Source organism: Sinohyriopsis cumingii, chromosome 17 (assembly GCF_028554795.1).
Source record: "Sinohyriopsis cumingii isolate HCF-2022 chromosome 17, ASM2855479v2, whole genome shotgun sequence".
Taxonomy (NCBI): Eukaryota; Metazoa; Mollusca; class Bivalvia; order Unionida; family Unionidae; genus Sinohyriopsis; species Sinohyriopsis cumingii.
In genome coordinates, this window is record NC_142977.1 from 98723028 (window position 1) to 98749636 (window position 26609).

At 36.3% G+C, this 26609-nt stretch overlaps 1 protein-coding gene across 2 annotated transcripts in view; it reads left to right on the forward strand.

Moving 5' to 3' along the window:
• LOC149779518 (fatty-acid amide hydrolase 1-like) overlaps positions 1-21458 on the forward strand; it is a 126018-nt gene extending 104560 nt beyond the window's left edge. For both annotated transcript variants that reach the window (XM_089940230.1, XM_089940231.1), the window contains exons 16-18: positions 1005-1116; positions 2804-2943; positions 12721-21458. In XM_089940230.1, the coding sequence (XP_089796356.1) occupies positions 1005-1116; positions 2804-2943; positions 12721-12849 (381 nt within the window). In that variant the 3' untranslated portion in view covers positions 12850-21458. The remainder of the gene's footprint in view (positions 1-1004; positions 1117-2803; positions 2944-12720) is intronic.
• The last annotated feature ends 5151 nt before the right edge of the window (positions 21459-26609 follow it).

Here is a 26609-nt window from a genome sequence, read left to right on the forward strand (position 1 = left end):
TTTTATAGAACGTTACTTTGCATATCAATCATCATTAAATTCATTGAGAGGTTCAAAGAAACAAAAACCTTTAAGACATTATCATATAACCTTAGTATGTATATATGACTGAAAGAAAAGAAATGGTTGTTGCACAGTAATATTTTACATCACAGACCTGGATCAAACATTGTGGATGATTTGCATGAAGAAGCTTTGGAATATAAAGGTCTAGTGTAAAGATCACTGCGACTGAAAGAATAAGAATGGTTTTTCTACACAATTTTGAGTTCTAATCCATGTACCTTCGCCACTGTTTGTGGATGATTACGAGTTGAAGAGGAAAGAATTCTCCAATTTTGAGTAAAAAGATTAAAATATAACTGAAGGAAGAAAAATCTGTATTGCATAATAGTTTTTGTTCTAGACCATGTGTATTGCCTGAAAGTGTGGAGAGTTTGAACACTGTGAACATTTAGTATGGAAGAGGCCTATTGATTTTGTGGTCAAAAAGTCAGAGAATAGGGTCATTTTGGCTTTTAAAAAAAGGTCTTGCTGACTGACCTCTGTTTTAGAATAAGTTCATTGGCAAAACTTAGAGGTAATGGCAATGGTAAGTCTAATAGAAAATAATTCTTCTGCATGTAAAGATTGACCAAAGATGCAGGTCTGTTTGTCCTTCACTAGTTTCTAGACAGAAGATCATTAAACACATGGTGGGTGCCTAATGTGCCACTCTTTTTACAAATTGTTTCTCAGGTTATAGTTAAAAGAATGATCAGATTTTGTTTGAACCACCTGTTTTTCAAATATTTATTCAAATTCATAAAGCATGGTGCAGTGCAGCATGTCTGTTATGGGGCAGCAACAGATAGCTTTTTGTTCTTTTGGAACTTCTACAACTTATGTGCACATATTACCAGCTCCGACTTTAAGATTTTCTTCCTACAGACGACAATTAGATGCAGATATTTGTAAGTATAGAAGGAAACGATATCAGTCAAACAATGTTTTATCTCATGCAGAAATACAAAAAGAAGTTCCTGTCTTTGTGGAGATCACATGAGCTGGATGCTTTGATATGTCCAGGTTTTGCTTTCCCTGCAGTACCCAACGGAGCAGTCTTTAATGTTTTAGGTACCTTGTTAGTTCATCAGGGAATAAGGCCATAGTATGGTTAATCATTCATGTTTTTGGAACCATAGTTAGCTCATCAGGGCATAAGGCCAGGTCAGCTTCTAAATATGGTTCTGCATTCATAGTGTTTCTTATGTTGTGCATCATCTATCATCTGTCAACTATTGCTAATTCCAAAATTTCCTTCAAATCAACTGACCAATCTTGACCAAACATGGCAGAAAGCAGTCTTTAAAATGACTTCTTTCAAGGATCAGTGAACAGAATTTGATGGAAAGTATTCTCACATAGGACGATTGAGGCCTTTTTGTAGATTTAAAAAGTAATGCTGATCAACCATAGAATAATCAACCAAAAGAATTTAACAAAATTTTATCTAGCACGAAAGCCTTTGTACAAATTATGGCAGTCTGGAAATATGACAATTGTAACTAAAGAGGAAACCTTAAACCAACCTTTTAAAAACTACTCAAAAGACATTCAAAAAAAATTTGACAATATTTTGGCATCAAGGCTGTTCACTTTTATATAGATAATACTTATCTGCCGTGAAGTATCACTACCATTACTATAAAAGAAATACTTTTTCTCTTGGACTGATCAACAGGGTTTGACCAATTTGACAGAAAGCATCCTTTTACAAAGGCCTTTCCATTTGATACAAATGATGCTGATCCTCCGCTGAATATGGTCATTCCTACTAAAAATAAAAGAAACATCTAAATGACTTTTAAAAAATGGGTAATCAAGTTTGCTTGACAATGTCCTGCCATAAGGCCTTTAACGGTTTGCACACAAAAAATATTTTGTCATCCAATAAGGCTATCAGAAAGCATCATACTAACTCAGATTTTATTTCCAACTGTCCTTCCATTTGGCTTTAAGATTGATTTCAGACTGGTGAGCGATATCAGGCCCACTTAGGCCTCTTCTCTTCTTTCTGTCTGTTGAATTTATTTTGTTGGTGTATGTTGTGTGAGAGAGAGATTATGTAATGCTGTCATCAACATGTACATTAAGATAAACTTTATATTGTTAATATGAGAGATAAATTTCATACAAATGTTGATTATACTAGGATGAGTCAAAATTTGCAGAATAAAAGTTTAGGGATAAGTTCAGCCATACAGAGGGTGTGAGGGTTGTTTAGTGTTTCTCTTTATTTTTGTCTCACTAGTGTGGCAGAAAGTTTTAGAGATTTGCAGTCAATTTATCAATTTATTCAGGCAGTTTTTCACCTGACTCTCTACAAAATGATTAGATGATTCGTATGTTTGAAACTAAAATTCAAGCAGTAATTTGGTGGAATGCATATACTATAATTTATTCCTATTTGAAGAACTAAATATGCAATCCATTACTTAATTTAGTAATAATCTGTGAACGGAAAATGTGTATTGCATCTTAACATTATGTGCTAAAATATTTTTAAAAACCTCATCATAACACACAGTATTATATCCGCATATTCCAAAAATAAATCTTCCATTTCATTTTCTAGTTGTCATATATATATATATATATATATATATATATATATATATATATATATATATATATATATATATATATATATATATATATATATATATATACCTGGTCTTGCATAAAATAATTCATAAGTTATCAATGAATATCTCCTTGTCACCACTTTGCCTACCATACAGTATTTTCTGATTACCACTAGGTGGAGTGACCTACACCACCTTGTACAACCTTCTAGATTATCCTGCTGGAACTGTGCCTATCACCAAGGTTACAAGGGAGGATGAGGCACGAATGAAGGATTATCGAACCACGACAAGATATGAGAGGTTCATTAAGAAGGTAGAATATCACACCAATTTATCTTTTCTTTCACTTGCATTAATAAAATACTGATTTTCTAAAGGTTTTCTTTCTTCTCATTCATCTCAAGTGATCATGTGGTTTCTTGATGTGCATTACTTGTTGAATTGTGAAATAAATGGCCATTTTTTCACATATAGCAGCATTCATGCATTATTTGGAAACTGGGGAAAAAGTTGGGAGAAAGAATAGATTTGTACACTCATTGGAAGAAGTCCATTTATTGTGCAATCATCTATTGAATTCGGAGAAAAAAATGGAGATTTTCTCACTGCCAGTTGCTTGTACATAAAAAAGTGTAATTGGGTCTAATTTAACTGATTGTGAGTTAAATGTAGAATTATCAGAGGTTGCATAACTACTAAGTCAGCGGAGCAGAATTCCATTGTCCAATTTGGTCAGAGTTGAACATTTATTCTTACAGACAAGCAACTTTTGCAAGGTTACTTGTCTGGACAAGAAAATTGTGGCCTGTAACTTAAAAAGATAAGCAGTTCCCCATTCATCTGAACAAAGTGCCATTCATACTTGCCAGGATGCACCATCTGGGTGCATTGTCTATTTACATAGTATATGCAGAAATTTATCTATTAGTACTGATATCACCCACATATTTGTATACAATCAATGAAAGCAGACGTTACTGGAGGATAGGGATTCCATAAGGAATCTGTTGTTATGAACCAATTGCTGGACTCCTTGAAACCATTACATGCGACTAAGATGAATTTTCCTGGGAATTTATCAGGATGGATCATTTTATTAAAACTCTAGAGCCAAGTGGTAACATTTTGAATGAAAAGTCAACAAAATGGGCTACAACTTAAACTTGATGATGTCAGGGAATATGAATAAAAACATGAGTTCAAAGAATATTTGATGCAAGAGTTTACTTGGGTCAAGTCCAAAGAAGATCAGATAATTGCATCTTGTAATGCAAAAGTCATACATGTCATCACAAAGAAAACCATATTATTAACAAACCAAAAATGTCCAAAGCACAATATATGTCAGTTTAGAATTTGATAATGTATAGACCAGATCAGAGAAAAAAACTTGTGGGTGATTTAGACAGAATGAACAATAAATACAGTGTGAGTCACACCAAACATTACAAGAAGCTTTTAAACACATCATACGTCATGACAAGGCAGAGAAATCTTTTCCAGGATTTGAATTTCTTTGTATAATTTACATGCCAGAGATCCATACTGCATGCATTTAAATGGTGCAGCTTAATAAAAAGTAAACATTTTAACAATGCTATATTCCACTCTACTTTTTAACTATGAAAATATAGACAAGTGGGTCTTCTATGTGGACAAAAAACTGTATAGTTGTCTGTGGACATCTTGATTTTGACAAAATGTATGCACCCCTGGTCTTGAGCCAGTTGAGGTAGAATTGCTACAAGTATATTTAGGCACTTTGCCATAAACATATTTGTTTAGTGAATCAAAATGTTCATGTGATTAGATTGATAAAGTAGATTTAGGGCTGCTTGTTTTGGAACTATTATTGCTGAAATATATAGAATCCCAAATGAATACCACAAAATTTTATTCTGGCACGCTTCAGGCTGTGCCAGGCAGGAAGGTGATGTCAAGAGAATGAACGTGATATTAGTATACAAAATTAATGTGAACCTACTGACTGATAGGGTTTTATCTCCTGGCTTGAAATGTGTCTTCGTCCCTCCTGTCACTCACTGAAATCTCTGTGTATGAATTATTGTTATTGAACACTTTATTTTGTCCCATTTTATTCACACGTTGCTTTACTAAAATTAAATAAGTCTCATAAGTGGTAGTAGAAAATGAAAGGTTTATCTATGATTTACTACAGTTTTCCCCACAACAGCATTTTTGTGTGTTCCACATTTGCTCTTTGGTAAATCCACTTACTTAAAGTGTATTAGTTTGGAGGAAGCATTCTCTATGTTTTGTTGGTACAGATGTCGGTTTCTAATGAGCATACAGTGTGCCTATGTGATCGTTACAAAACCATGGTATATCACTAACATTTCCAGGAAAGGTAGACTTGAACATGGAGAATTCGTTAATGCATGGTCTGGGAATCTGTCACATATGTTTCCGTGAATAATCTGTGCACACCTTATTGCTTTGTTTTGCAAGTCATTGTTAGGTGATAACACTGAATTCTATCCCTTTGAAGCGGCCACTGTCATGCATGGCTGTAAGAAATTCATCGTGGGGGAGCTCAAAATGTGGTGCATCTCCATGGTATTTAGCTTCAAGCAATATCAAAAGTTCAATCAGCGTGTTGCATCATGGCAATGTATAACAAATCTCTTGTCTTCAAACACCTGTTAAAGGTGTTTAATTTTTCAAAGATGCCTCCAAGAAAGTGCAGCAAAACATTCATTTGTATGCTGTCATTTTATGTTCCAATAAATTTGTCGGAAATTTTAATCTGATCACTCAACATGCCGATTATAGACACCACTGATCCTGTAACATTATCTAATTCATTCCCCATAGTCAGGCATCATACTAGGCAAACCTCTTGTGGGAGTGAGGGGGAGGCAGCATCAGTGATTACTCACCAGGATCTCTGTTCAGAAAGAGGAGATGGGGACTTCTTAAATTAGGTATGAAGAGGAATAAGGATGCTCTTCAGGTGGCCAGTCTCTGGTACTGTAATGGTAGCATCTACACACAAATGAGAGTCTATGGGCCAAAATGTACGTAAATCCAAACGAAGCAAATTTTTGGAAGAAATATTGACATACTTCCCTTTTTCCTAGCATCAAGATCACACCATCCAATCACATGTCATAGATCTTTGTTACATCTAATCCATTTGATTGCAGATATGCAAGGGATGTTGTTGTAATGGTAAGAGCATGGTAAATATATCAGTTTTGTATACCAAGTATACATTCCCTTCTGTTGGATATGAAAGGTATACAATTGTGAGCCTCTGTGTTGCAAGGTAGTTGATTGGTCAACAGTTGTTCCCACAGCAGATCTTGCTCTCACCTCTTCAAGAATAGATTCATCCAGCATTGCAGACATGATGCTAATGAATTCAGAGCAGGCAGTATCCTCTAAATAGAACTTTGCGGTGACGACAGTACCATTTAACTGCGAAATCTCATTAACTGATTGGAATTCTTCGATAGAAAAATTCTCTTTTGCAACACATTATGCAGTTCTGAATAAGGTTCACATTGTTTCGTCAGCTTTCTCGGATGCTTTATCTAACGATGTCACTAACTTATTATCAGCTGTCAGTGGTAATTTTAGCTTTCGCTGATTTTACATTGCTATTACATGCAGCGTGCTCCGCTAATACTAGTTTCCTAACGTTTGTAGCTCTGTGTCATATGAAGTTTTTGCTTTAGATGATGTTTTTGGCAAAGTTCGCAAAACAGCACTGGTGTCATATCTCCATTCTCAGTTGATTACTCTATCTGTCTTAGATGGTTTGTAGTTTTCAGCTGTATTATGATTACGCTTTGACATGGAGAGCATCGATCTTTCTAACAGAAAAACTTAGACTGATATTTATTGTTATCACTTCTATGTATGTGTAAGCCTATTGATTAAGAAGAGAAAATCAAATAAAAAAATATATATCTTATTGGGAAGCAAATGTCTGAAATCTGATTCATTAAACAATTAAGTTGCCATTCGCTAACCTCATTTTACCAGCTCAGCTGTGAGCAGTATAGCATATCAGCTGTAACAAGCTTAATCTGTGACAACTCTTTTGTTTGTTCAGGGAAACTTTTTAAGCAAGACCTAATCAACTTTGAATTAAGCTTAGACAGTAGCACCATGATTAATTGTCTGACAAGCAAAATATTTAAACAATACCTTGTCCTTTGATTGATGCTTAGTTGGTGATACCTGTATTGATAATCTGACAAATACATGATATGTAAACTTCGCATAGTAACTGCTGAATATTACTTTATTAAGGTGTTTCTTTGACAATTTAATGGATAAATAAAGACAACTTGATATAATGATATTTGGGATACTCTATGACTGACATCTGGTTGCTCGAATACATGCCAGTCAAAACTTTTAAACTGGTAGTCACGTCAGGCAAATACATGGGTTTAAGTAAGCCTGATATTGGAAATGTCTACAACTGCTATCATAAATAACAGTAGACTGTATTACCTGTGACTGTTGACCTGGATGGATAGCTTCACTGGTTTCCTCTGGGAAGTTATTTCCGGTGGATCAGGCAACTGAACAGATATGCAGATCACCCCAGATTTGACGGCAGATAACTGTATGGACAGCACATGGCTTCACAGTTCGAGTACAGTAGAAACTGAAGGCCATCCATTCCATCAGGAATCTTCTCAAGACGTCTTGACATTATCGAGCCACTGGATTCAGACAGGCCTGGACAAGAGGGTAATGGTGAATCTGTGCAACTTTCCCTCACATAATTTCAACTTGCATGCAAGTCATGACATTTCCCTCACTCTCGATATACTTTCAACTCCTGTGGTGATGGGTGAGTGGCAAGGCATCAAATGTGTAGTTGCACTGGGAGCAGTAGCTGAGGGTACAGGGTCACTTTTTTAGTGGACCAAAGCAGCAGTGGAACTTGAAAATCCACATATTGACTGAGCAGCCCTTTTTAGGATCACATTGCTCACTTCCATGGCATCAGGAAGTGGGTAGAATAGGTGCCTTAAACATAGCTTCGCCATAATCCTGATCAATATACCATGACTGGGAATCCACCTTAGAGGTCGAATATCTAACAAAAAGATAAAGGTGAAGCAATGCACCATCAGTGTTTGAAATGTGTGTACACTAATAGACAGTACATCAGCAGACAAACCAGAGAGAATTGGTCAGAGTCAACCTCCATATAGCTGATGAAAGACACTTTTCTGAAGTAGTAACTGGCTAATCTTCTTTTGGAGCAGCTAAAATAAAGAAAAGCAACGTAAAGCAGGTGTTTCATTTGCAATCAAATCACAGTTAGCAAACTTAAAATCATCCAAAGGGTGTGAATGACAGACTAATCCAAATGAGACTCCCACTGTCTGGAGAAAAAGACATACAGCTATCATCAGCACCTGTGCATCCACTATGACCACCACAGATGCAGTCAAGGACAAATTTTATGAAGACCTGGATTCTGTTATCAGAGAAGTACTGAACGGTTGACAAGACCATCTTCTTTGGTGACTTCAGTGCATAAGTTGGCACAAAGCACTCAACATGGTCATGTTTTAATGGCAAAAATGGCTTTGCAAATGAAACAACAACAGACTCTCATTCTGTGGAAATGCACTGAACATGGCCCCCTGATCAATAACACAGTCTTCTGCCTGACAAAGTGGAGCAAGACGTATAGGATGCATCCACACTCAAAGCACCGTCATCTAATTGACTATGTAATTGTCAGGAGTAGAGACAGGGTGGATGCCTGACTGATGTGGCTTCAAAGGACCAGACTTGGTGTGTACAGAATATCAACTTCATGAGAAATGCCAGAAGCAAAATTCCAACCTGTATGAAACATTGAAAGTTCAAAAGTCTATAACACCGTCAGTCGATGGAGCATTTTGAAGGTCAGGGCAAAATTTGATTGCCCACAGAAGTTCATTGTGACAGTTTGGCAATTTTCTGAAGAGATGCTTATTTGTATCATGGATGGTGGCAAGTAATCTGAACACTTCCCAGTCAACGAAGGAATTAAGGCTGCGTGTTGGCTCAAACACTCATTATTATGAGTTTCTCTTAAATAATAAAGAGGACTTTGTATAGCGCCTAATCTTTAGAAGCTCTAAGCGCTTTACAACACCAGACAACACCTATAATGTAAGCAAAACATAATGATATGATTACAGAAGCAAGCACCATGAAATTAGAAAACATAAAAACATGATGAAAATATTTAAGGTAGGAAACATTATTAGGTCTTTAAGTTTGTTCTTGCAGTCAAAATAGGTGAGTTTTAAGAGCACTCTTGAATGGGATCACTGTGTCTTAGAGTCTAAGTTCAATGAACAATTCATTCCACGTTGCTGGGCCCTCGTATGCAAAAGAATGTTGTCCATATGACTTAGTTTTCATAGTGGGAATAATGAGTATACGATTGTCAGAAGAGGAGCGTAGGTATCTTGCTGGTGTGTATACATGGGTGAGGTCGGATAGGTATGTTGGACTGGAGTCCGTCAGTGAAACGTAGCACAGAACAAATTTTGTGTTTGACTCTGGATCGAATGGATAGCCAGTGTAGGGTACAGAGCAGCGGGGAGGTTTGCTCTGATTGTGGTACTCCAAGGATGATCCGAGCAGCTGTGTTTTAAATTTTTTGAAGTTTCTGGAGTAGATATTGAAATGAACCAGACAGATTTGAGTTACAATAGTCCAGTCTTGAAAGTTCTAATAAACACACAAGTGTTTTAGTGGCATCAACTGAAAGATAGTTGCGAATGGAGCTGATGCATCTCAGCTCAAGATATGCAGCCTTGCATATGTTCATGGCATGTTGGTGCAATGTGAGAGTACTGTCCAGAGTAACACCTAGGTTTCGTACTGACTGCATGAATTTAATGTTGGTGTTGCTGATATTTATTGTTTGAGGTAAAGGATGTGAATGAGAAAGTCATTTGTTGTGATCAGAATGGCCTCAGTTTTATCATCATTCATCTGCAGCTTGTTACATGTCATCCATGATTTCACATCAGAAATGTACCTCTCTGCATCTTGGATGGTAGCATCAACTTCATTTGGGTGGCTAGATTTTTATATTTGGGTGTCGTCAGCGTACAGTTGGTGAGATACTTGATGATTATCTATGACACTTGAGAGCGGCTGAGTGTATAGAATGAAGAGAATAGGTCCAAGAACAGACCCCTATGGAACACCACAACATAGATCATCTGGGATGTGTCCTGTTGACCAAGTAGGACTTGAGCCACTGTAAGGCTGTATCATGAATGCCAAATACACGCTGGAAACGGTGAAGTAATATATCATGGTCTATTGTGTCAAATGCTGCAGACAAATCAAGGAGGGTGAGGACTGTAATCTTTCCGCTATCCAAAGCAGAGAGAATGTCATTAACTACTTTTAGAAGAGTAGTTACAGTACTGTAGCAAGGGCGATATGCAGATTGTACATTGCTAAAAAGACTGTTTGAATTCAGATGAGATACAAGTTGGGATAGAAAAACTTTTTCCAAGATATTTTATATGAATGAGAGATTAGAAACTCGTCTGAAGTTCTTTAAATCGTTATGGTTGTGTGCTGGATTCTTCAGCAGTTGCTTTACAATGGCAGTTTTGAAAAATGATGGGAATTCACCGGATGAGAGAGGTATTAATAACATCAGTTAGTGAAGGCAATACTGGATCTAAGCACTCAAGCAGCAGTGATGTTGGAATTGGATCAAGTTCACATGACTTTGGTGCAGTCTTCATCAGGATTGGACGTACTAAATCCGTGAATATAATGGTTGCTACTGAAATTCTGTATCCTAACTGCATGGTGACGATGAGTCAGTTGAAATTGTATTGTCAAGCTTGTCTCTAAATGTTTGTACTTTGTCACTGAATAAATTTGCAAGCAGGTCCAGAAGGTCGACTGGAGAGAATGTAGTTGGAAGTGGTGTACTTTTGTTCCTTGACATTAGTTTCTAAGTAATCTCGAAGAGCTCTTTGCAGCTGTAACTTTCCATGATCTTAGTACTATAGTGGGATGATTTCTCTGCATGGACTATGCATCCTGTTGCTTTCCTTTCCTATGACACTATGATCTATATAAGATACAGTCTGATGGCAAGAATTTCATCCTGAGCAGACTTAAGTCAAAATTACAGGAAATGATGGTTTGTGATCTAGTATTTGTTGATGGCTGTTCCCTGGATGCCAGTTTGACATGCAATGGAGTATGGACGATATCTTTTCATCTTGTGTCATGTTTGGTCTCACAATCAGTATAAAGAAGACAGGATATGCAATACCCTGCACCAGGAAAGACTTACATAGAATCTGCCATCACAGACAATGGCCAAACCCTCCTGGCATTGGACAAGTCCACATTTCGCAGCACCAGAATGTCACATGCAGTTCACGTTGCTGATGAAACCAATGCCAGAATTGCTAAAATAAGTGTGCCCTTCGGCAGACTACATGCAAATGTGTGGAAGTGCAGAGGCATCAGTCTGAAAGCAAAGCTGATAATCTACAAAGCCATTGTGTTACCATACTGCTGTATGCATGTAAAGCCTGGACAGTGCACAGATGAAATCACAAATGAGATGGGCAGGTCATATAACTATTGAAGATGATCTGCAGCAAGCTGAAGGAGAGAATGTGATCTCAGGGTGATCAGTAGAATTTTCATCCTTGAAAAATGACACCATTGACCATGAGCGCTGAATTGCTCCACCTGGCACAGTCTCATCCATTCTAGTGCTACAGACTTTGAATGTAGGAGAATTGCAGAGACAGTGCAAAAGCGAGAGCAGCAGAAATCTCAGAACTGAAACACGTCCTCTACTGATCACGTAAACCCAAGTGGTATCTCCGATCATGTTTGCCAAAGACAGTTCAGATCTTAAAATGGCCTGATCAGCCACCTCATGTATTCACAAAAAGTAAACCAGTTTATGATGTCATGGTCATCTTGGAAGTAATGTTACTTGAGAGTGATATTGCACCCAGTTATTCATGTGGAGATTTGCATACCTGGTGATTTTTGGTATATCAGAATAAGTTAAGGATCTTGTGCTAAAGAGTGATAATAAGAGTGACAATTTTTTGGTGCATTTTGATAAATCATTAAATCTAAAATCACTTTACAATTACATGTGAAACTGACAGTGCCATTATTCTATACATGTTGACATTTACATTTCAACACTTAAACTTTTCACACTTTATTCTTGATTTGGAAGGTGGACTGAACAAAATTATAGCAAAAACAGTCTGAGAATTAGATTTTAGAAGTTTGCAAGTTAATTGTAGCAATTCTGTGAAATAATTATAACAAGCCCTTGAAAAGTCTTTCAGTTTGGTCCACAAGATGTTTGTATGAATCAGTTATTTATTGAAAGTGCTGTCTCTGGGTATTCTGAAATAGGATGGACTGCAAGGTTCTTTTCCTATCAGCTGTCTATGGGTCGGTGGTTCTTTCCGGGGTTTTTCTGGGTTCTTCTTCCACCATTAATACTGGCCGCCATGTATAGCCTATCGTGTGCTGATAAATGGCGTGAAACCCCACCACCACAACAACATATTTGCTGCGCAAATTGACAAATTATTGTGACTTAATTACGTTGTGAACACTGATGTGCAGCACATAAATTAACTTCAACATCACTGGTATTGGAAAACAAATTCATGCGAATATAAATATTGTGAAATTATTGAAGTCCAAGTTGAACATTTTTGGTAAGTTTATTAGTTTTTCAAATGATTATTTTGTTTTATATTATGATCATAAGTTGCACCAGGAACAATTTTTTATGAGTGTAAAATGCGTTTTTGGCTGGGGGCCTTCGGACACCTGGACCCCATATCAGGGGCACTGTCCCTCAAGACCCCAATGGGGGAGGCCCCCCAAGCCCCCCTTAAAATATTATCATCTTTTTTATGGAAGACCAAAATCATGTCTGTATGTGTGAGATGTATCAACACATAGATACAAGTAATATAGTGGTTTCCACGGAACACGTCTTTATTTATCAGTGGCACTCAGTGTCTAATTTGGAAGACTAAACTTTACTATTGCTTATGTGTTGCAGTATTACAGCGAGGGTACTGTTGGTCTGCCAGTGGGTGTCCAGTGTGTGGGTCTGCCATACCAAGAGGAGCTTGTTCTCAGAGTCATGAAAATGCTGGAAAATGATGCTCCACTTCACCGTTATGACTGACTTGTGAACACTGGAAAATGGATGATGTTTCTGCGGGAGCTATAGTGTGTATACATGGTATTTGTGGAGTTGAGAGTGCTGATTTCCTATTGGTATGAAAGTTTGAACGAGTGTGAGAGTATAATGGAATCCGAGTCTAAGAGTATAATGGAAAAGAAACAGAGGAAGCTGAGAGATATGTCTCTTGAGAGTATTTGCTTTGGTAAAGATTTAGATTTGAGAATTAATACCTCCCCAACTTCAAACTCTGTCTGTCACTGGCTTTAGATGTTTGTTTGTTCTTCAGATTCATTACCTAATCATGATACTTTTAGAGTCCGTCCTCTACCGTGTAAATCTAGTCCTCCAAGTGAACAAATATATTAACCATGTCTTTTGGTGGTTTGTTTTGTTTTTGCAAAATAAATAAGAATAAGTTTGCTTTGGGATGTACTGCCAGAAATTGCATTTCACACAGACTCATTTAAATGAACCAGGGAGGCACCCTTGCCCTTCTTTGAAAATGCTGCAGGATTTGGTCCCATCAAGTGTGGTTAATTAACATCAACCTTCTGAATGAAAGTCACAGTGGATGCATTTCAATCACTACTTGGAATGGGCATTCTGAAATGAACCAAATCCCCATATTTTTGTCGTCTTTGTTGGAATTTTCTCAGGCGGTATCATCATTGACAAATCAACAGTAAAGTCTGTTTTATCTCTGGTGGAATCAGTGCCGTTTTGGATTTAATGTCCTTACAGAAGCAGCTGATGGACACAGAGTCGGTCATTCACTCTCTGATCTGCCGAATCTGCATCTGCTAGGGCTGACCACATGTGGACCTTTTGCAGTAAGGTGCAATGCTGTCATCCTTCATTCTCCCAGTTTTAGAGCCAAAATCCTGGTTAGTTGACATCCTGTACTTAAAATAAAATGGTCTCACTGCATACATGTTTCCCTCAATCTCTCCAGTTACCATGGTCATGTTAAAGCAAAGAAATCCATGTGCTGATTATTACCCTACAAATGGTAATATTCTTGAATAGATTTTCAGAATCTACAGAGATTCCCAGAAAAATCTGCATTCTCCATGCTTACCTAAACAAGCATTTATACAGGTTTTCCATTGCAACCCAAGAAATGTTGAACCTCCATGCTTGGCTTCTGTCAGAGAAAGAGACATTTCTCTCAATAGGTTATTCAGGCAAGATCTACCACTTGGAAAGCCAAAAGGAGGATTCAAGTGGTACCTGAAATATACTACATCAAATGAGAGGGAGCTTTCTTGTTCTTACCACTCAAGGAGGAAAGGGATGCTATTTTTGATCTGCCTATTCCTTCTTGGATTCATTGGGTTATCTGCCTAGTCTACAAGGAATGAACCTACAACCATATGAAATTCCTGTGAGGTTCAAGCAGTCACCATTAGCCAAGCATATGAGGGAAATTGCTTTAAACAGGTGGAAAGGAGTCTGGTAGGACATTCTCCAACTTCTATCCAAGAGATCTTTCATCTCAGAAGGCTCAAATGGACCTAGTGGTGGCCCCTATCAGCAGCAGAATATGCTGCCTTTCCAGGTCGTTAAGCAGCTTCGTTGTGCAGCATTTCACTCTGCTTACATTGGATTTGCAAGAGCAATACATTGTCTCCTTAATGTCTCTCTTTATTTGTCTGACACATCCTTAACCCATATCTCACAATAGACCTTAGCTGCTTCTCATATGTTATGATACTGGATCTAGGTCAGCTCCAGGGTAAAGGGATATAACTTTGTCCACCTCGTACCTATTTTCCTAATGCATAATTGAGCAGTATATTGAGAAAAAGAAACAGTGTTTGGAGTGAATAAAAAACGTTTTTTCTTTAACAATCCGTGCCTCATCATGATATAAAACAGCCCATTTCAAAGCCTCCTAGCAATTGTACCATTCTAAGATCGTGCACTTACACTCCAATACAGATATAAAACACCCCATTTCAATGCCTCCTGGCATTTCTACCATTGTAAGAGTGTGCACTTCCACTTCAATACAGATATAAAACACACCATTTCAAAGCCTCCTGGCAATTCTACCATGGTAAGAGTGTGCACTTCCACTCCAATACAAAATGAAGTAGGACAGGATTTGGCAACAATCTTTCTAACCAAGGATAGACTACTGGTCTGACTTCCATCTCAGAAAGAAGATGTTTTACCCTTTTCATCGGGAACACTAGATTTACGAGGTAGTAGAAGGACTGCAAACTTATGCATGATTGTGTATTATCAAAGAAATATATTTTGCTAAAATAAATTGGGTCATATTCAAAATTCCTAAAGGACTGCCATTTTAACTATTTTGTGAATTGTCACATAATTGCAATTTTCTATGTTTTCAATGAAATATTTCAGCTTCAAGTTCATCCTCTGTTCATACTTTCAGACCTGTTTATTTCAGCATTACGGTTGAAGTTTTATATGCAACAATTTATAACACATTAAACACATAATGCAACAATTTATAACACATTAGCCACATTATGCAACAATTTATAACACAGTAGCCGCATGAATCATAACAAAAATATGTAAGAAAGATTGTATTTATATATAACTTTATTCAGATAAGCATTTAATAATATCAGATTTTTTGCTGAAAGATGAATTTTCTTGTATGTATAATTGTGAAAAAAAGTATTTAAACACAAAAGGTTCTAATGAGTACTTATCAGTAAATTTTTGAGAACACTAAATAAGGTTCAGTAAGAAATGGAATGTAATTTTGATTAATATGGTGTCATGCATTAAAAAAAATTAAAATGACGATGATGTATACTGCCTCTAAAAAGTTGGTTGTTGCCATTTTTAAATTTATCAACCATAATTTGACATTAATATCTTTTGGGAAAAATGGCCAAAAACCATGATGTATCAGTTTCATCTTTTTATCAAAAAATGTGTTCATTATGATGATAGAAAGGTTTGTATCTGTTTTGAAATGAATTATTTCCCAGGAGAAAAAGTGTAGCATATATTTCACTGCTGTCCACATGAGTGAGTTTCGGCACAACCAACAATTAGGTATGTGAGAAACCGTGGCATTAGCTCTCTGTGAGTTGGTGGGGTCTTCCTTCGCTGAAATATATTGGCCGCCATGTATAGCCTATCATGTTGAAAAATGACATTAAACCTCACAAAACCAAGAAAACACAAATTCACAAAAAATAAGATACAATAATGATATTGGTATGGATAAACTAGAATTCCTAATACCATTTATAAAGTTTGAAAATATTTGAATCGGCCTTAAGTAAGCTTTGTTATGTCAGTTTAAGCTGGTCCATATTCAGTCGCATTGTCGATGTCCTATCTTTATTCTAAAATGCCTTTTGAGAAGAATGTGTCAAATATTTGGCCTATTTTTGTAATAGATGTTGCAACATTGACCTTTACACATAACTGTCATTTTAATCCCATTCCAATGTGTCCCATTAATATATTACGTCTCCATTTAGGTACATGATGTTAGTCTTATATATCTGTGATTCTTAGCTGTTTCTGTTTCAACGTTTAAGCAAAAAAAGAGAGCTTTAAAGAAAGAGAAAGTTTCCAGACATGCCTACTGTCGTGCGTTTTGTATATTTTTCATGCAAAATGCCTACAATTGGCCTTAGCATCCAACAAATATGCATTTAGCGCTGAAAATCTGCAAAAGGGGATAAAAAAATCAGACTGTCATAAAATATGTACTGACTGACTGGTGAATAGGAAGTGATCAGCCCTCTGCATGCATGCTGGTTTAAGGGTGCAAGGGACAGGTTCATGCACAAATTTGATGTTGCAATATATCTGCCTAACATAAAATTTGTGGAAAATAAAAGATATGAGTGAGGTACAAATAAGTCCATATTTATGGATAGATATAATAAAGCAAAACACAGGAATATCATTCACTTGACCTGACAAGTCAGTGGAAATTCATATAATAAAAGATTGATGCACCCCATCTACAAATCTATACATGCATTTTTCATATCTGAAGTTACGCACAATCAGAAAGAGAATAAAGATCTTTTGATTGGACATACTGCAACAGAATGTATTGCTAGAAAAGCAGAGGTCCACTGAAATTTGGATCCAGCATTTTGACTAGAAGCCAAACAGGCGTCTTTGGATTATTTCTTGAAATGATTTTCAGTATTATTGCTCAAGAAAATGATGGCAGCTGATGTGAAATTGGAAGTGGTACAACATCAGTGTACGAATGGACTCCGATCACAATTCATTTTCCTATATTGTCTGTACATTTGTTTATCAGTACTGAAGTTTCCACTGTGTGGCAATCAATACAAATCATACGTTAGTCTAAAACACCTTCAAAGATCACTTCATCGTGAAGTTCTTGTCATAGGTTCACAGGCATTTCTTTGAGAGGCTGACCTGTACACAGTAATGCGCAATGAAACACAGATTTCACTTCCAGATCATCACCAAGGCCTAATTGCTCACTGTTCACTGTTAAGGAAACACAGACAGCCACACCACAGCTCATATTCCAAAGAATAAACAATTATCTTTATATCCATACCAAGAATGCCTAAATCTAACTCTTGGATCACCACCAAAGGTGATAGGAAATAATGCTCTAAAAAATAGACAGGGACTACATTCGTGTGTACTGAACTGGAACTTATAATTGTGATGTGATTCAGTCGTGTCTGAGAAATAGATGAAAGCTGGGATGCTATTGGGCAGTTAACGGAAGATGGAACATCTGTCTTTAAAATTGTGTGGGAAAAAAATGCTTTCATTAATGACAGAAAAAAAATCAGAGTTCAGGAGGGAATTATAATTTTAAAATACAGACCATGGACTTATACAGACAGAATCTACACTGAAAAGAAGTTGCAGGACCTAAAATTGCTTACTACAGATCCCTTTGTTGACTTGAAGTTTATATATATATATATATATATATATATATATATATATATATATATATATATATATATATATATGTGTGTGTGTGTGTGTGTGTATCATAAATAGGTGGGTTTCTTATAACATGAATTACTGGTATTTAGTGCTGTTTTTAGATAAATTATTTTTGTTGATTTGCACAAACGTATTTATGTCCCTCATTTTCAAGCTTTCTAGCAGCCCTTATTTTTGGTTGTGTTGTCCCTAGAAAACGTGTTTTTGGGTAGGCATGTCTGGAATTTCTGATCATGATGTTGAAATATGATTACTTTTTACCTTTCTGTAATACAATCCATCTTTCAGTTGCAATGATAACATATTACCAAAACACACCTCCTGTTCATACTGCATGCCACTTTTTCAGTGCTATGTAGTCCATTATAGTGCAAGAGTTGATTGGCTTCTTGCTATTGTATGAAAAAACCAGCACATGCCACAATGGACCTTTCTAGTGGCTATAAATGAAGAAATAATAAAGGAAGCAATATTTGTTCTGGTTTAGGACCTGATGGCATCATTAGTCTTTGACAGTTTCTATTGAATATACTGATTATGCTGACACCATTTAATTTTATATGTTGTGAAATCATCATACACAATAGTTCAGACAGTTTAAACTTCATTGACATTGACAAATTGCAAAAATGTCAAAAGCAATTGACAAATAATGATTTCATTGGATCTGCTTTGCAACACAATTATTAATGAATCGACTCCAGAAATGAACATAAGAGAAACTGTGCTCCATATCCACCCAAATTGTCCAAGTTTTGCTTTTTTGGTAGGAATTGATTTCTGTGACTTTAACATTTGGAACATCAAGTAGATATTTTTGGGGTATCAGAAAATATAGGACAAGAACTGTAATAATAATGTAACTACTGCCATCACCATGTGTTCACGCAATCATCTAGGGTAATCAGAATTCTTGCCAAATGATGCATTTACTTGCATGTGCAACATTAATTTTACTACTGCCATGATAGTTTGTGTTCAAATTAGAATCTACAGTAATCAGAATTCTTGCCAAAAGATGCATTTACTTGCATGTATAACATTAATTTTACTACTGCCATGATAGTTTGTGTTCAAATTAGAATCTACAGTAATCAGAATTCTTGCCAAAAGATGCATTTACTTGCATGTATAACATTAATTTTACTAATACCATGATAGTTTGTGTTCATATTAGCATTTACAGTAATCCGTGCAATAAGCAGTACTTTTGTGGACATGTGCAATACAATATAAATGTACAATGTGTATTTTACAGGGCTATTGTAATTAGTCATGTTTGATAGAATTTAATGTGTATTGTGGGTCTGGATTTTGCAAGACCCAATAAGGGGCCATCCATTTATTACGTACAGAAAAATCTGGCAAAACGTGACCCCTCCCCTCCGTCCCCCATACACATGCATACTTTTTTTACACACACCCAAACCGGCGTATGTACGCTTGATCCCCCCCCCCCAATTCTATAGAAAGGTTTGTATTTAATCAACGCAGAAATGATCAAGGATTAATAATATTAACGTGTTTAATAGCACAGTCCACCAACATTGAATGTCTGGCTGCATCAAAGAAAAAAGCTGCGTAGCTTTAAAATGTTTGTCTAGCGTCCGCTAAAATTCAAACGCCGACTGAACCCAGTCGAACAGGTTAAGTATTAGACAAATTATTAGCAAGGTTTCACCCATCCCAGTTTCCTATGCATACGTACATTATCAGTAGCCCCCCCCCCCAATACACAAGCGTATGCATTTGGGTCCCCACCCATGTGTATGTACTAAATGGATGGTCCCTAAAATGACTGTCATCTATGATATATATATATATATATATATATATATATATATATATATATATATATATATATATATCCTATGTTTTTATATGTTTGGCTTTACATTTTCATGAACACTTTAATGCCAGTTCTCTATATCTTTAATGGCTGTCAGAATAAAAAAGGAATTGCTTGTTGTCCTTTTTAAAAGAATTTTAAACTTAATGTACACACAATATCAAGTTTAATAAGAAGAAGTACAAGAAGTTGCAAGTGAATCATGTTGTACTAGTAAACATACTATTAACAATAATACAACATGGTTAATTCCCAGACATATGTATTAGCAATACCTATTTTGCACCCCTGATTCTGTGATCTCTAAAACCTGATGTAGTAACAATACTACATAGCTCTCCACCAAATCCACATAGTAACAATACCCTATTTCTAAGTGCTGATTTATTTTCTTCAAAATTTAATATAGTAACAATACTACATAGCTCTCCACCAAACCCATGTAGAAATAATACCCTATTTATAGGCACTGATTTTGTGATCTCCAAAGCCTGATGTAGTAACAATACTACATTGCTATCCGCCAAACACATGCAGTAGCAATACCCTATTTCTAGGCACTGGTTTTCTGATTTCCAAACCTGATGTAGTAACAATACTACATTGCTCTCTGATGCCATAATATTACTTGCTAATGTAGTGTTTCTACATTGTTAAACTTGAAATCCTTTTGTAATAATGTTGTTCCAAGGAGACTGCATTGTTCTGAAGCTGTCATCACCATGCCTGATTTATTAGTATAGCCAGTCTAGTTGAAATTGTTGAAGGTGTTTTTTGTACAAGATATTCAGTATACTGAAGTACACAACATTTTAATTATTATACAATATAGATATTTTCAACAGTAATGTAATGCACAATTTCTTTCTCATGTAATAGAATTAAAATGTCACTAGCATCTCATGCTGTTATTTCTGGTGGTTCCTCCATATCAGGCAGATATTTGGGTAATTCTTTCATGAGGAGGCTGTTTAAGTTTCATATAAATTCTGTTCTGCTCTTCGATCGATCTCTTTTCAACATATAGCCTACACATAGAGTCATTGTCTCCATTAATACTGAGTTTTCCTCATAAATTTTTTGAAAAGATAAAATAGATTATGTGAAAACATTGCAGACACTTGCATTGAAATTTTGTTAATGCTTTTTTGATCCACCATGAACATCTCATGCAAGTATTCTAACCATATTCTCTCAAAAGAATCAATGATCTTCAATAATTTAAAATTCCCGATATTATATTTAGAGTAATTACTACAGATAATATAATTGGAATGCTATATTTAACTGTCAGGTAGAAAAATGCAATAAATAGACAAGTTTTATAGTGTCCATTCTCACATATATATAAAGAAGAAAAATATTCTTCTTTTATTATCCTTTAAAATCTGAATGTTAGTAAAATGAATACTTTGTATATAGTCATTACTTTTCAGCAAAGAATATGCTATAACATGCAAACCTGGGTTCAGTTTCTAATGAGGTATTAATTGTGACTTTGTAACTGGTCATTACACTATATAATCAATAGATATGTGCATGGAAATCCTGGTTTCTCAAAACAAGTGGTCTTAAATAGATGTGGTCTCTCAATATGGGTTTTACTATAGTTAATTAATGCATTGCATTATTATTGTGTCAGCATCTTTTGTTTGGGGCCCATGTACAGCTATAAAATAATATACATCATGATAATAATGGTTACAGTTGTTATGATGATAATTACAAGAAGCAGTTAAACATAATGAAGTCATTATTATTATTACTATTATTATTATTATTATTAAAGTATTATTATTATTAATGTTATTATTATTATTTCCTAATATAAAGAGGATACATTTTAAGCCAAACTGGAAATTCATTTGTCATAAACTTAAAACATTTAAATTTTTAAAAATGTTTGGAAGAAGATGAGAATGATTTACCACACTCCGAGTGGTGTATTGCATGCAAAACAATGCATACAGCATTTATAATATACATTTTGGAACTGCAAGGATAACAAATTGTGATAAATTTCATATCTCACATGTTTTTTCAAAAACCTAACTTGGATATATGTAGAGTGTACTAACTGAAATTTCTTAGAGTCCTTTCTCTAATGTCACTTTGTCACATAACTTGGTTATTAATGTTTAGCAAGTTTATTGATCGGGTGACGTTAAGTAATTATTTTTCACACTTGCATGATATTTGGGTGCAAACAGCAAAGGACTGGGTTTGTAAATACATATTTACTTTATGTTTGAAATAATGTGCAAGAAGTTTAAAACCTCGATAGAAAAGTTTTAAATGTCTCTAAAATATGACCTTTAAAACTATATATGGTTATAGGGTGCTCTCAGCAACTTCCAAGACCTTACCCAAGGGCATCACTGGAGAATGGAAAGACCCAAGAGTGTTACATAGTTATGAAACCTATTATATATGCCATCTTTCAGATCTCCACCTGCAATTCTTAAGAACCTACAGTATGTATGTATGTATATATGTATGTATGTATATATGTATGTATCAGCATACATATAGATGGATGGACAGTCTGGATTGTGTGTGTGTGTGTGTGTGTGTGTGTGTGTGTGTGTGATTTGGAATTGTAATGTAGCTTTAACCAAACTTATTGTTCCACACCACCTGGTTAAATAATAAATGATAACAAATATCAATCAGAAGTAGGATATTGAAGAATCATATAAGATAATGTAATTGCTAACTGCTACATTTGAAATAAAATATATGGTAGATATTACAATTAATTACAAGCAGAAAAGATAGAATCCTCAAGTACATTGCATTTATTTTAAGGTTTATAAATATTTTGTGGTATAACATTTAAGATGCTACATACCTTGATCCCTTCAGTAAATGATGGGTTTTCTGTCTGCATAATATCCGATATCCATGAAGCAACTGCTTGAATCTGCTGGTTTTTTTTTAGAAATTATTGATGATCCAAATGCATCAAGATCATCTATCTATCTATAAATACGTTGACACAGTCACACTTGACTATTAAGCAACGGGTGGTACGTGGTCAAAGATAAAGTAAAGATGGAAGTGATAGGACAGTCAGAAGAGTAATGATAGGAAAGGCAGAAATAAGTAAAAGTGTGTCAGTATACGTTTTCGTCCCTTCATACTCAGACCAATCCGGCTACCGTAGCGGCAATGAGATATGGAACTTCAACCGGCATAGCCCTGAGAATCACTAGGTCTTACTTGTAGCTGACTAGTTCATTAGAATGTGATTTTGGAAAGCTCCTGCTTGTGAGAAGCTTCTGCAATTATTAATGGTAATTTGTTCCAAGTCCCTATTGTACATGGGAAGAAGCTGAACTTGAAACAATTTGTCGATGCTGACTTTAATTGGAACTTTTTCCTGTGGTTTGCCCTAGTTTGGCTATATGCCATGGTCAGGTATTTGTCTGCTGGTATGTCCACGATCATCTTTCTTAGTCGTGTCATCATCTTGAAAAGTGATGTGTTCCTCAGACATGTAGCATGATGTCCCACCCAGTCACATTATCCTGACACCGGGCCGACCAGTCCTAACACAAACCTATCAATGCTGAACGCCAAGCGAGGCAGCTGTTAGTACCATTTTTCTAAGTCTTTGGTATGACTCGGCTGGGGATCGAACCCACGACCTCCCGCATCCGAGGCGGACGCTCTAACCACTAGGCCACCGGAGCGGTTCATTGTTACTTTAAGTTTCATAACTGTTTTCATGGTATTGCCTAGTGCATCAACGGTAAAGTCTGTTTCACTGGCCATTTCAGTGTTCTATGGCAATACATTCAATAATCATCATCATCATTTAAATTATAGACGTTTTTGCCCATACGGGCATGTACGTCTGGTTAATGTCCATAAGCGGACTATTTAATTGATCTCGGGGGATGGAATTAGAGCCTCATCCCCCAGGCATTACTGTGCATAAAAGGCACTATTTAATTGAGCCGTCAGGTCTTGGGTCAGTATGACTGGCTTCATAGACCCTAGCGACCTGAATGTAAGGCTATACTCGAGTGGGGATAGACCCAGCACACACTCGAGTTAAAGGTAGCAATTCAGTTTGCATTAGCTGCGCTAGGTGTCAGCCAAGCAGTATGTGACGCCAATTGCGATTGGTCGGCATTATGAGGTCACACCGGGACACCTAGGCTTTTATTCCCATGTGGAGGGTTAATTAATTATTGATGATGAGAGGATAAAGTGCCTCTCTCTTCGTGTATTTAATATGTGCTATGCACGTTTCTTAATTTAATATCCGGCGGTGGCGAGTAGGAAGGTTCGGTCGCCTGCTCAATAGGAAGGCACCTTGTTTTATCCAGGGTATACATTTTTTGACTCCCTTGCCAAAAGGTTAACGAATTGTCGTCTTGACGGACTTTTGGAGACATTTTCTCTGTGCTGTTTTTTTTTTTAATGATACTACCGCACCAGTGATCGCTTAGTGATAGTCTGTAGGGTTATTTAAACTTCATGTATTGAGTCTGATTTGGGTGGGGTGGTTCGTGGTTTGGGTTCACCCATTTGTGTATGGTTATTTAACTTTCCTGTGCTTGATGGTACGCCGCTTTGTGCAGCTGAGCCTAATGGTCCTTGGGGTTTGGACCACCTCATATATTCTTATGTTTAGGGTCCTGGCTAGTTTAGCTAGGTATTTGGTAGGGGTTTTTTTTTTGTTGTTTCGTTTTGTCATATTTGGTCGAGTTATCCCTGCTTGCTGTTCTGAGATGTACTCCGTTCCCACACGGTACGTAGGTCGGTTTCCATTCTCAGGTTAATACTTACAAACACTAGTGCTTGTGAATGTTTTCCTGCCTTGAACCTTACATGAAACTTAGGACTGTACTCCTTTTCCCTTTGCAAAAAGTCCAGGGTGAAAGTTACCGCTTCCCATCCCCATTTTATTATCATTATTATTTTGAAGTGATTTGCCATAGTCGTTAAAGTGTGGTGCTGTTTGTGCGTGTTGTGTTGTAACTGTATTATTTAAAAAAAGATCATTAGAAACTAACTTCAGACGCATAGAGCTTTACCATGCCTCTAAAACAAAGGGCAGGAGAAAGTGGGCCGAAATCCCGCCAGCTGATGACAGATAGAAGACAGCATGCGGTAAAGCCGAGATCAAATTACCAAACAAAACTGATAAGTGCGCCCACATAAACCCACAGCCTAATGAGTAATGATAAACACAGAAGGGACTAACTTAAGGACAAATACGAGTGATTCATGCGAAATACAACAGGGAAGAATTAGCAGAAAAAACCCAAGAAATAGAGCACTAATTACAAATTAATTCTTCCCGGGTTCTTCCTCCACCATTAATTCTGGCCGACATGTATAGCCTATCTTGTGCTGAAAAATGGCGCTAAACCTTATAACAACAACAACAAACTAATTCTTAAATACAGGGCGAAATAAGAACAAATGAAACTTAGCTAAAAATTTCTTTACCTTGCCTACACAAAAATAATAATACCCACAACAACAAAAACAACATAGTATATCTCCCTGAAAAAGGCATCTCAGGATGTGCTGGCTGAGAGGACATCATACCACCTTCAAGCAAAACATTGCATTAGAAACGTCATCATGTCTCTGGAAAGCCACCCAAGGTGTCTAGTAAAATTACACTGAAACTCTTCGGATTAGCATATTTTCCATCACGTTCGCGTGTTGGAAAAATTTCACATGTATATAATTTTATGATTCTTAGCTGAACATTTTTTTACCATCACACTAAAGTGTATTTGGAATGGGCATACTTATATACAGATATAAGGACATAGAAATTTCCTGAAGGCCACGTGCAAAATAGAAAGGTACAAGGAAGGCTTTAAAGGGCTCAAACTATGTAATAAAGGAGGATATAACGAAAGCAACATATGACTTCATGGTAAAGGTAAAACATGAATCTTTGGAAACTGTCGTTTTTGTAATGGAAGAATATTGGGAAAATGAATAATGAAAACAACTCAGCTTCTGATGAGAGAAAACCTCTCAAAACTAAAAGACCACGTTCCCAAGTAAAATCTTACAGCATAGTGCAATCTGACCAAGTATGTTAGCAAAACTTATAAATAATTATCATATAACTTTTTAAAATGTAATAAATTTCCTTTCCTACAATGTTTGTTTTATGTTCGATATTTAACCTAATTAAATTGTTTGTAAAATAACATTTTTACCTATTGAACCGCTAGTGGTTAGAGCATCTGCCTCGAATGAGGGAGGTCGAGGGTTTGAACCCTGGCCGAGTGTTACCAAACACTTCTGAAAACAATGGTACTTACAGCTGCCTCGCTAGACACTCAGCATTAAGAGGTTAGTGTTAGGGCTGTTTGGCCTAGTGTCCGGATAATGTGACTGGTTGGGACATCATGCGTCATGTCTGCTGTAAGATGCCCCAGTGATATATATCACTATAAAGTGCCACACTGAAGACCTCATTGCGATCTTACTGATGTTTGTATTTAAAGCTACGTTAAAAATCCAAATCACACACACTCACACATTTAGCCTTCTTTCTATCTTGACAAGGAAGATAACTTTGTTAACCATGCAAAACTGTAAAGGATGTCCCCAAATTACCTATTTTTAGCAATCATTATTTAGTATAACTGGAGTTCTAGCTTGTGTACTTAAAAGGAGAGTTAGAAAACCAATCTGCTTTTGTTTCTATAAATCATCTAAAGGCTTAATGCCAGGCTGGAGAGCACCTAAAATCCACTTTGATGCGAATCATGTAGTACGAAAACTGGTCTTAGGGTGCAATGGACAATTTTATGATCAAATTTAATGTTGCATACACCTGTCAAATACAAATTTTAAACAATAAACAATACATGAGTGAGGTCAAAGAGGTCCATAAATCTGGATAGACATAATAAAGCAAAACATAAGAATAACACTCACTTGGCCTGATAAGTCAATAGAAATTCAC